General features: G+C 33.3%; 2 protein-coding genes across 3 annotated transcripts; one reads left to right on the forward strand and one right to left on the reverse strand.

Moving 5' to 3' along the window:
* The first annotated feature begins 416 nt into the window (after window positions 1–416).
* On the forward strand, window positions 417–2914 carry LOC130815525 (protein DMR6-LIKE OXYGENASE 2-like). The gene is made up of 2 exons (XM_057682015.1): window positions 417–874; window positions 2013–2914. Exons 1-2 carry the CDS (start codon window positions 417–419, stop codon window positions 2581–2583), a joined length of 1029 nt encoding a protein of 342 aa, XP_057537998.1. The 3' UTR covers window positions 2584–2914.
* A 1208-nt stretch (window positions 2915–4122) lies between these two features.
* On the reverse strand, window positions 4123–9907 carry LOC130815997 (proteasome subunit beta type-3-B). Of its 2 annotated transcripts, none has more exons than XM_057682564.1 (7): window positions 9704–9907; window positions 9420–9601; window positions 9223–9330; window positions 7841–7930; window positions 6757–6841; window positions 5601–5695; window positions 4123–4392 (listed from the first exon to the last, which is right to left on the reverse strand). In XM_057682564.1, the coding sequence occupies exons 1-7, from the start codon at window positions 9707–9709 to the stop codon at window positions 4344–4346; spliced, it is 615 nt and encodes a 204-aa protein (XP_057538547.1). In that variant the 5' UTR covers window positions 9710–9907; the 3' UTR covers window positions 4123–4343. The 2 variants fall into 2 exon arrangements, with proteins under 2 accessions (XP_057538547.1, XP_057538546.1); XM_057682563.1 differs by lacking the exon at window positions 4123–4392 and adding an exon at window positions 4466–5149 and having other exon boundaries at window positions 9704–9902.
* Between the last annotated feature and the right edge of the window lie 2062 nt (window positions 9908–11969).

The raw sequence follows: 11969 nt of genomic DNA on the forward strand, positions 1-11969 counted from the left end.
TAATACATAACAAATACAAAGATTTAATAATTAATTAAGTTTATGTTGTAAATGAATTAATTTTATAAAATAATATCATTATTCATATCAGTAAATATTTATAGCATCCGTATTTTACACGAAAATCTATCTACACTAATTAACCTATATGCAAGGGAATCAAAATTGACTTTATAAAATGAGATGGGATTGTCTTGATTAATGGACTTAATAAGTTAACAATTAATATGTACTCTACTAATTAATAGTATGATAAATTGGCGTTCAATACACGTCTACTTGCTTGCACCAATAATAAATTAGTAGCCAACTTGTTAATCTTGTTTAACCAAATAAACTTCCTTAAAATATTCCTATTAATACATACATATTTCTATAATCAAATCCTAATTATTCAACCATAAATTAATCCAAAAATGGCTTCTTTCCAATGGGCAAATGACATAAAACCTCTTTCATTTACACCAAAATTTATAGTCCCAGACGAAAATAAACCAAATCTCACAAACAAAACTGATTTGGGTGTGATTCCAATTATAAATTTGAATGAAAAAACAGAAATAATTGTTAAACAAATTACAAAAGCTTGTGAAGAATTTGGGTTTTTTCAAGTGATAAACCATGGAATTCCAAAGGAATTATGTGAGAAAGTATTGGAAGTTATTACAAAGTTTTTTGAACAATCTTATGAAGAAAAGGCTGATTTGGTTTCACAACAACATATGGAAGATGGGAAAATATTCAAGTATTACATTAAAGATCAAGAAACTCAAGAAAAGATTTCTATGTGGGGTGAAGCTTTCTATCATACATGGCATCCTCTTGATTTTTCTACTTTCATCCATAAGTTGCCTCTCAATCCTCCTCATTATAGGTACTTAACCTAACTATATATGTTCCCTTCTCTTTTTATTCTTTTAGTTTGGTTAGTGCTTCGCAATGATCAGTCCCATTTCGATGTATTAAAGATGGTGTGTATAGTTTATAAGTCATTGAAGTTATTCATGTCATAGTTTTATGGTTATGTAAATGTATATCCTTGGCCTATCAAATATGTGCATCTCCTGTTTCTCTATTTTATGTTTACATTGACAATAAGTCTAATTAAATAATAAATTTTATTCCGACCTATTAATTTTTGATGCGATTTAAGAATAATTTGAAACTTTGAAAATTAATGGTTAAAATATAAAGATATTGACTCGTTATTTAAAAATGTTATAGCTTAATTTGCTTGAAAAAGTGGAAAATAATGATTAAAATTTTTTATCATAAGGATACAAGAAAAAAAACAGTGGCAAGAAAGATAAATGATACATTATGTTTGAACTTGTTTAGATCCCATATGATTCAATGTGTATTTTAAACTTGTTAAGTTGGGCTGAGATGGGTTAAAGGTCAAAGGCAATTAACATGGATCAAAGGTCACAAAAGAGTTTAGCATAAATGAATATCATTTGTTTTACTACAACGTTAAATTTAGATGTTGGAGATATTTTAAATAGGATTTCTTTCAAATAATCTAACTTCAGGGGAGATTCTGAACATATTCAATATGTTTGATGATACAGGACCTCAGAATATTAGAGGCCTCAATATTAAATTATGTAGTATATTACGTGTTTAAAGATACAAAATTATTAGAAAAATATCATAATTTTTAAAATTACTCAGGATCTTTAAAGCATTTGTTAATTTTTGCTCGCTCCCTAATTAACCTATTAGGCCGTGATAATTTGTCACATGGTCTCATCGTGGTCCACTTGTGTGGATACCGGACACCTGTGGGCTCGGGCCCACAAACCCACAGGTCAAGAGCGTTGACTTGCACATACACTTAGTGAGGCTCATTGTTTCCCAAAACCATATGGTAGTAGGAGGATTAGCTCACTTAATATATATGCAAATCTACAACCCACTATTTTAGGAATATGAGATCTTATCTCACATGCAAAGCATTTCCAACATAACCTAATAACCTAATGCTTTATCTTTACAAAAACCTTATGCAGGGACACTATTGCTGAGTATGCTAAAGAAATAGGAGTGCTAATGACCCAAATGTTTAGCTTACTATCCCAAGGACTTGGTTTAGACAAAGACTATCTTGACAAAAGTTTAAGGCGTTCATACACAGCACAAGCAAACTACTACCCACCATGTCCGCACCCTGAACTAACATTAGGATTACGCGATCATACTGATTTTAACATCCTTACATTTCTCCTTCAAGACGAAGACGTAACAGGCCTCCAAGTATTCAAAGATGGAAATTGGATGGATGTTCATCCTGTTCCCAATTCAATAGTTATCAATGTGGGTGATCAATTGCAAGTACTTAGCAATGACAGGTTTAAAAGTGTGTTGCATAGGGCTGTCACTAATGAGCATAAGAAAAGAGTTTCTTTTGCTATGTTTGTGGGCCCTGATCACAAGGATTTTGTTGAACCTATTCCCGATTTGGTTCGTGAAGGTCACCCTGCTAAATATAGAGAGTATCGTTTTGAGGTATTCATTCAAGAATTTCGTAATCAAGAAGGGAAATATAGGATGGTTAAAGAAGTGTTTAGAATTGGTGATTGAAGGTTCATTATTCTATTTATATTTTATGTCTTTGATCAATAAATTTAGTCTCTTGATATCTATGGTTAAGGAGTAATTGTACGTTGAATCATGAAACCTTGTTACACCACCACTATCACGCTGTAAAAATAATTATATTTTAGTGGGCTACTTCATCTACTATCGATTGATATAATATGTGAGTATGACCTTCGAATAATATCACGGTTTGGTAGAAGGTTGAGATATATTTCATTTAGTTCCTTAATATCCGATTGACAATCATGTCAACAAACATTTATTTACTAATACTCTGTATTATTTTAATTGTCAATTTTGAAATAACAGTATAAAAAAGAATCTAATATTATGAGCATACTACTTGTCTTGATGTCTCGAAAAACAGTATCTTACAAGAATAAATAATTGTCAAACTTTCAAAAGAAGATAATTATTTATCCTTAGACGTGTTGAACAACATGAAATGTGAACAAAATAAGCTTTCTTTTTCAAAAGAATTACAAACTGAGCTTGGGAAAATTTTTATTTCCTAAAATAAGTGTTTTCTAGTTAAAGCCTAATTCAGGAATGGATTGTTTGTTGTTACTAAAACAGACTATTAAAAAATTGAGTCAAAAAGTCAGCCCAACGATCGTCCGTTGTTACTAACAGCGAACCATTGATAAACTCGTCAAAAAGTTAGAACAATCACCAGCTGTTACTAACAGCGCACCATTATTAAACTGGGTTAAAAGTCAGTCCAACAATCGCCTGCTATCATAGTTATTAGAATCTCGATTCTAATCTAAGATTCTGCGATCTTACGATTCAAAAATAGACAACCGATCTGGATCGTAGGTAGGATCTTAATACGGTAGAATCATGCGATCCTACTTAGTTCAAGAATTTAGGTGGTTGGATCATAAAAAGATTCTACGATCCAAAGATTTGATCCTACATGGATACTTTCATTCGTAAAATATTTTCATATAATACAGATTTCACTCACGTATAAATATTATATTTAAAATATTTATATCAAAACCTTAATAAAATTCAAGTTTTTCTTAATTTGCTTAAAATTATTATTTAAAGTTTTTTTTTCCTAAACTTAATAAGTGAAGTCAAATAAGTTTTCACTTACCCCTTAAAACTTAAAAAGAGAATAAATATAAATGATAATCAAGAATCTAAAACACATTATAATGCATATCTGTAGGATCACACGATCCTACGATCCGAATCTACCAATTTCGATCCTACGCCTCCAACGATCCTAGTTTACTAATGGTTCGTTATTACTAACAGCCAACAATGCATTCCACAAGCTTGAATTGAAAACGCTTATTTTGAAAAATTAAATTATTCCAAGCTCACTTTAGAAATTTTTAGAAAAAAAAGCTTATTTTGTTCAAATTTTCTTGAACAAGAGATGGACCCATTAAAAGGCCCTAACTCAACCCGTTAAAAATTTGTTGTACTTTTATTCGAGAAGCTTTGTGCCACCGTGTGAGCATTTGAACTGCATTGTCCAAAAGGACAAATGTACTCAAGAATAGATTACTTTCTTAATCTTCAATGATAATTGCTTAAATTCATCACCAAACAATTGATGACAAATGATTACAACAGATTGTTCGATAAATTCACGAAAACATAGTTAGCACAGGATAAACTCCACAGATAATCCTACATGACTCAGTCCCCAGATTCGAACTTAAACTAGTGTTCCACAGACAAGACATGATAACGGACTCAAATCATATAAGCCCTTAAGAAAGTTAATCCATCCGGCCCTTCAAGATGCTCTCCTTGACCTCTGTCGGCGTGCTGCAACAAGCAAAGCCAAAAAAAGTGTTACTTGTGCTAAAAGCAAAGGGATCTAATCCTTACACGATAAGTCAATATATTATACCGTGAATCCCAATCCCTCAGATTGATGGTGGCTGCGATGCTAAGGAGTAATAAGAATAAGAGATTGGTGTGGTGGTGACTGTTGCGGTAATAAAACAATTATGACACATGATGAGACTTCAGACTGAAATTTCCCCTTTACTACAGTGATCGATGTGGAGACAAGTAAATTAGGGTAGGGAGTGAAAAAAGAACAATTGAATGGTCGAGAGATAACTGAAGAAAAACTTCATTCAAAAAGTAAGCAAGTAAATGTGCATAGAAGAATTTGTAATAGATAGAATTTGAAAGTGCAAATATCATCAAGGAGCAAATGGATATAAATCTCTATTTTATAAGACCATCAAGTATATGAGAAAGAGCAAAGCATAAACAAGCATTGAGCTCAGGCTGATTGGCACACAACCACAGAGTGTGTTGAGGGCAAGCATCAATACTTTGATGAATCAACAAAACAATGAGACGCGTTTCTAGGCTGACTGCTCTCTCTCTCTCTCTTTCCACAATCATGTGGCACCATCCATTACTTTTACGGATACTAATTGTAGTCTTTGTATTGCTTATAATAACAGTTCACTACCTCCATCTTTTACAGTTACTATTTCAATAATAGTTTAATCCGCAGGCTGTAACCACATCTCCCACATTAATAATTCCTCGGCAAGCATACAGGCTGCAACAGCAACTTATCAGAGGTACAGCCTATATTGAAAATCTCCAAGTCCACTAAAATAAGAGAAATTGTTGCCTCCTACATAAGTGGGAGAAAATGGATAGGATAAGGCTATAAAGGCCAAAGTGATTAGAAGAATATAAATTATAAAGTGGACTTTTCGAAACATACACGCAAAAGTAGTGTCAAAATCATTTTTGAGACAAGTGATTAGGGTTCTGACCAGCCTCTTCCAAACATTTTGCAATTTTAGGGCATATTTGCCCACTAAGCATTCTCCCTAGCCAAAACCCACAACCAAAGAACTAAAAACTGATATACACAAAAACACAATAATCTATATGAAAATCATGCAATTTCGGGTTATCCAATTCTACCCATTGAGGGAGCTGATATTAGTAACTTGAAAAGCCCAAATAAAAGACGGTCAGATACGAGGAAATTTACTTACACTAGATAGACATGCCCTCCCCAACCACTCAAACAGTCACGGTCCACTGATGCCTGCAAAGCCTGAGAGACTGTCTCGAACAACTCTTCAGGTTCCTGTATCACAGGCACAAGATTAATGCTTCTGTTACAAACTGGCACATATTTCCAGTCAATAGTACACGATATGACTCGAATCAGTCAATTACTAGCAAAGACTAAATTTACGTATCCTGAATCAAGTTAAGTCGCATTTTATCAATTAACCTCCATACGACGACCTCAAACCCTTCTCTTGTATTGATAATAGATGATTATATCTTACATCTTACATATAGAATAGGAAAGTAGCAAATGTTGAAGCGACTACAAAGAAAAACACAAGAGATAAAAAACCCTAAACCAAAAGAATAAATTTTGTGCAAGATAAAAAAAAGGAAAAAAAATCAACTACAGGAAAATATCAAAGCAAGTATTGTCACCTTGCCATCATTACCTAAATGGAAACATCCTCCCTTCAAAAGACACAACAATAAAACAAAGGCCGCAAAAGAAAAGAGAACAGAAATCAACAGGAAAACAAGAATAGGCTATAATATACTTGAAGTGGAAAACCATAAGCAGGCTCCAAACACTACATTCTAGAAAGCCACAAACCTACAGTCCAGCTAATTGACGATTTTTATCATAAGAGATTTCAAGGTCACTTGTAAAAAACTGCTTCTCCTAGATTAGTCACACACTATCAATTGTAAAACCAAAATAGAATGATAGATTTCATATCTCAACATACAAACATATAAGGAGAATAGACTAGCAATCTGGGCAAAGTCTTCGAAGACATTATCTCCACAGTTTCTTTTAGGAGCTCCTTGCTCAAAATTTAGTTATTATCACTTCATTGGTGCTTTGATTTAGTCATTCTTCCTTGCACATGAAAAATTATCTTTCAAATCAATCTAGAAGGTTGACTAGAGAAAGAAACTGATGCAATCTAGAGGCTACTGTTTTGTTAGTCCTGTTAGTCTTTGCTTTGTACAAGTGACCTTGTAGCTTTATATTCTTATATTATCTATTTTGGCCATTAGTAAATAATAATAAGCAACATACTTCTCCATATATACACATCAAAACTAATCAAAAAAAATCCATATATAAAATAATGCAAAAAGATTTACCATGTCAGGCTTGTACATGGATTCACAAGCACCATACAGAGATTCTGATGCAGTACCAGCAACAACAAAATCTTTAGCAAGCTCCCTGCACATATTGCAGAAAATTTAAGAAAAAAATTAAACTTATTTATCAGAGAAACTCGACCTTCACTTTGATGACCCATCTTTTAATTATTCAAGAAAACTAACTCTAGATGACTAATGTCTCCTAGGGTAGCAGAGAAATTCACAGTAAATACTGAAACATAAAAAGAAACCAACCATTCCATCATTTGAAAAGGCCTGGCAGCTAATGGAAGAAACTTTTTACCTCAATTTCTGTACAATGGTCCATGGATAACAAAGTTTTAAATGCAATGAAGATATTGAAGGACTAAGGTTCAGAAATGCAGAATGTAAAGAAACTGAATGCATATATTGTGGGAAAACCACCACCAAACTAGACAAGCAGAGATTGAAGCAAAACCAGAAGAAACAAAAGAACAGAACCTAAATTTTCTTGGTCCAGGAAGAAAAAGAGAGACATGATTAAAATTTAAAGCTCAAAGTGGACCACACGCTTTGCACTGCACCTATGCATGGGTAATGAAAGGATACATGTTAGCATCAGGTTGGTAATCGAACTACCACACAAACATAATAATCATATAAAGATCATAACATACTCAAGAACCATTTTGCTTCTCACTATATTAGATGTTAAAACCCAAGTGGGTATGGAATAAAGCAATTTAACACTAGATCGACAAGCAGCACTAAGAAAGATACCACCTTCAAACAAAAGACAACATACTTCCTCTGGTTTGGTTTGATTACAGAATTTTCATAATAGCTACTATTTTCATTCTCTCCTACTAAAAATAAAAACTATAAACCAAATGGTATTTTGTTTCATTGGTCTCAACTCTCAATGCACGCTTCCATATGTCCAATTTTAAATGTATGACTATAGATATGGGAGGAAATGTTCCAAGTAAAAAAAAAGTAGGATATCTGTAACAGTTTTCACAGTGACTTGGTTAACTATAACTCGTCTATTTCACAAAAGTAGGAAATGAAAGGAAATGCAGAGAAACAAACATACTTGGCTCCAATAGAATCCATTGTGCAAATAAATGGCTTGTTTTCATCACTTAATCCAGCTATCACTGGCTGACAAAAGTATGGTCCAAACCTGAGTTATGAAAATCAGAAATCACATTCAATTATCATAAATTCAAAACCAACATCAGAAAATAACAACAAAATATGGACATTAAACTCTTTTTTTCTCTCTCTTTTGTTCTCATTAAATTTTGTTTGCCACTACACATACAAACTCCAATATAAGATAGCACACTTTAGTTAGGATCTGATGACACCTAGAATGAGTAACATCTCTTAAACGAGAAAAAGCTATTCGAGAAAAAAATGGTTGAAAGGATACATTGATACTAAGGCCCTGTTAAGTAATTAGTTCTTAGTTAGCTTTTAACTTGAGTTGATGAAATTAGCTTTAAATTTAGTTGTTCACTAAATGTTCAAAATAGTTTCTTGCTAAGGTGTTAGGTGAAATTAGCTTTTAAAGTTGCTTATTAAAATAAAAATAACAAGAAAAAGGTATGGAAATTGAGACAACATTTATATTTTGATAATGGTAAATATGTCTTTGTAGATACGTTTTAAAAAGTTTAAAAGCCCTACTATTGTGTAGCTTCTACAAATTGACATCATAATTTTACTTCAAAAGCTACTTGTAAAAAACAATTTTCACCATACACCAAAAACACAAAACACCCCTAAACCATGAATGCTTGTTTTCTTTTTAATTTTTCAATAGTCGGTGTCCTAGTACCTCTACATCACAACAAAAAGTGTTTATTTGGAAGGGAAAGAAATATTGAAAAAGTAATTTTCCCGCTTCCCTAAGTTTGGTTTTCAAAGAAAAAACAGTTTTCCTAATAGCTTGATTCGATGGAAAAAAAAAAAGCATAGTGCAAAATAACGTCGACCTTATGTTAAAGGCTTATTGCGACTGAAATCTGCCCAGTAACCATGAGTGCAAAAGTCCTTTTGCAATCGTTACCAGATCGAAATTGCATGATTTGCAATATAAATGTATAAGGGAAATGGAGGGAAGGGAGGGATAAAAGGGCTAAATTCTTCATATTTTGTATCAAATTCATCATTTCCATAAGAAAATTTGGGAAGAAAACTAATCACTCCTTCCTGTAAAACAAGCGAAAACTAAATTATAATGGTGTTTTACATAGAAAAGGGGTTTTTATAACTGATTATTTACCATTGAACCAAAAATAATGTTGGCTCAATAAACAAAACGTTTCCCTTGTGATAAAATCGACAACAAATCTCATTTTCGAAGCAATATTCTACTAATATATGTACAGCATAGTAGCAATTCATGAAAAGCCATCATTCATTAAAAAAAACGCAAAATTTAATTTTATAGATTAAACAAAACCAAACCTTTTCTCGTACAAAATGGCTGAAACTAGATTAGCAAATGTTTCCGGCTTCATATCTCTTTCTTCCCTTAGCTTATACAATTTGTGACGAAACACAAGCCTCTGATACCTTGACAAACACAAATACTCATAATTAAACCTAATTGTTTCGTACAAACCTAAAGATTCTAGAAAAATTGATAAAAGCAAAGTACTTACAGAGTCTGAGCATCAGAACCAAGACCAGATAAACCAATAAAGAGGTGATCATGAATTTGAAAAATACGCTGAAAATCAGTAGCAATTGTTTGAAGTTGAACACCTAATCTGCGATCGCTACCAATCGCAATGCAATTTTTCCCCACCATTGCTACTAGGGCGCTTCCATTGTACTCGAAGATCTTAATTTTTAAAAATTTTGAATAAAAAAATGTTAGAATTTACATTTCGCATTGCGGAAATAGTAGTTTAAATTAGGATTTATTATGAGGAGAAAAACTTACAGACATCTGGAGATATGAGATGAACACCGCAGACAACGATGAGAAAAACTGGGTAGAGAAATGGAAGTTTTTCTTTTTCTTTTTTGAAATAAAGAGAAATGGAAGTTCAAATTGAGCTGAATTCAGCACTCAGTAGTGAAGTGTGTTTAATGAGAAAAAAAGTTGCAGTTTCTTGAACAATAAGGCACGGGTCACCCGATGGACAAAATTTGGGAACAAAAGGCAGCCATATAGAGTAAAGCATCGCATCGAAAATTAGTTGGGGTTAGGGATGGCAATGGGTACTGGACCCGACCCGAATCCGTGGATCCGTATGCGGTTTCATGGATCTTGGTCCTAAAAATATAGACCCGTCGGATCCGGATCCTTTTAAATTTCACGGGTCCGGATCCGGATCTGAGAAAAATACCCAGACCCGAACCCGCGAATCTGGAGAACCCTTCTTTTTTTTTTTTTTTTTTTTTATATATGTAAAATATATTAAATCTTTTTAGTGTTGTTTGCTGTATTAAATCTTCACCTTTGTCTTTTTCCTTCTAAACAGCCCCGAAATCATGCTACTGATATTTACCAAAAGCACCGGCCATGTGCCAAAGAAAATACTATCAATCGAAGATGTTACTGTTCTGAAATCATTCAATCACCTTATCCATCGTAATAAAAAGGTGGACTTCATTGAGCAATTCAATGAAAAGCTTCTTGTCAAGCAAGAAAATGAGAATCTTCAGATTCTTGATGTAAAAATCTGACTCATCTTCCCAGGATTTTGGTTTAGCACCCATTGCTAATAACTGATGACCTGTATGCTGCCTTTTACAGGTTCGCAACTCAGAGCTAACAGAAGTTAGTAAAACTGACTTTATGACCCGTTGTATAATGTTTTTTTGGGTGATTCATTGTGAAATTATATATATTATTAACATTAGTCTATAAATATCGCTTTATTGCAATCTAAACACATTTAAAAAAAATAAAACTGGACCCGTTTTGGACCCGGATCCGGTACTAGATCCGCAGTATCTGCGGATCCGGATCTGGGTCTTGCAAAATTGGACCAGCGGATCCGGGTCCGGATCTGGATCCTGTTCTTGAAAACGGATCTGGATCCGGGTCGACCTGGACCCAGTCCAGATCCGACCCGTTGCCATCCCTAGTTGGGGTTATGAGTCCCATTTTACGTAGAGAAACTCATTTTATGCGGAGTCTAAATGTTCACTTCTTATAATTTATATGGGGTAATTATTTTATCTTATTTAGAAAACTTAAAGTATATGAGTGTTTTTGTCCTTTTTCATTATACACGTCTTGAAAGTAAGAGAGAAGAGAAAAACAAAACCCTTTACAAGAAGGCAGTCCTTATGCCATTATCTAACCTTCACATAAAAGCCATTTCCCTGCGTTTCAATCGTTGGATCGTTTTATAATTTCAACAGCATGTTGGGGATACATAGGACTTCATTTTGAACGGTTGGATCGTCATTTTGAGTTTTGATTCATCGGTTACGCTTCTGGACAGAACCTGCAGTTTTGGGTGAATTCTTCCTCTTTTTGTTTCTCAATTGTTATTTATTATGGTTCTTTGTTCTTGGGTAGTTTGAGGACCCTTTGAAGAACTTGGATTGGGTTTGTGTAACGTCCTTTTCATCATAATAAGAGTATTTTGGATGGACTCCTAAAGTCCCATGGTTTTTACTCTTCACACCGAAGAGGTTTTTCACGTAAAAATCTTGTATCTTTGCCCTTGATTATTACTTGCTTTATCTTGTTTAATTGCTTATTTTTATTGTGGTTTATTGGTGATATTTGAGTGTGTTGAATTGGTGGTAAGTATAAATTTGGTAAATTAATGTGTCCGGTTTATTTTCGCTATTTTAGTGCTATCAATTTGTGTAATTGGTAGCTATCGGAGGTGTTCTTACCTCATCAAAATTATACGGGTTTTGTATCACATCTGCATTAGTCGGGAAAGACTGAATAAAATTACTTTTGTTATATAAAAAAATTTCTAAAATAAGGTTCGACAAATTTTGATTCCCAAAATAAGTGCATTTGTATCTGAGCCTAAGGTAAAATTTGTTCTTGTTCACTATTAGTAACAACGAACAAATGGAAGACAAGGTTATAAACAGTTAAAGGGATAAAAAAATTAAAGATAGTTTGTTCGCTGCTATTAACAGCGAAAGCATTGTTTGAAATTCTTTTTTCCTTCAAACGTTGTGTGACATTGTCCCTCTTTGTTCGTTCTTACTAACCGCAAACAAAGTAA

Source organism: Amaranthus tricolor, chromosome 6 (genome assembly GCF_026212465.1).
Source record: "Amaranthus tricolor cultivar Red isolate AtriRed21 chromosome 6, ASM2621246v1, whole genome shotgun sequence".
In the NCBI taxonomy this organism is placed as follows: domain Eukaryota; kingdom Viridiplantae; phylum Streptophyta; class Magnoliopsida; order Caryophyllales; family Amaranthaceae; genus Amaranthus; species Amaranthus tricolor.

Excerpts from the sequence above, each read along its gene's own strand:
- LOC130815997 (XM_057682563.1), bottom strand. Across the intron at positions 9,331-9,419 it reads GGTTCTGATGCTCAGACTCT|GTATCAGAGGCTTGTGTTTC; the intron begins GTAAGTACTTTG and ends GTGTTTGTCAAG. Across the intron at positions 5,150-5,600 it reads GGAGGGCATGTCTATCTAGT|CCTGTATGCTTGCCGAGGAA; the intron begins GTAAGTAAATTT and ends TTGCTGTTGCAG.
- LOC130815525 (XM_057682015.1), top strand. The coding sequence starts at position 417 with ATGGCTTCTTTCCAATGGGCAAATGACATAAAACCTCTTTCATTTACA. Across the intron at positions 875-2,012 it reads CTCAATCCTCCTCATTATAG|GGACACTATTGCTGAGTATG; the intron begins GTACTTAACCTA and ends AACCTTATGCAG.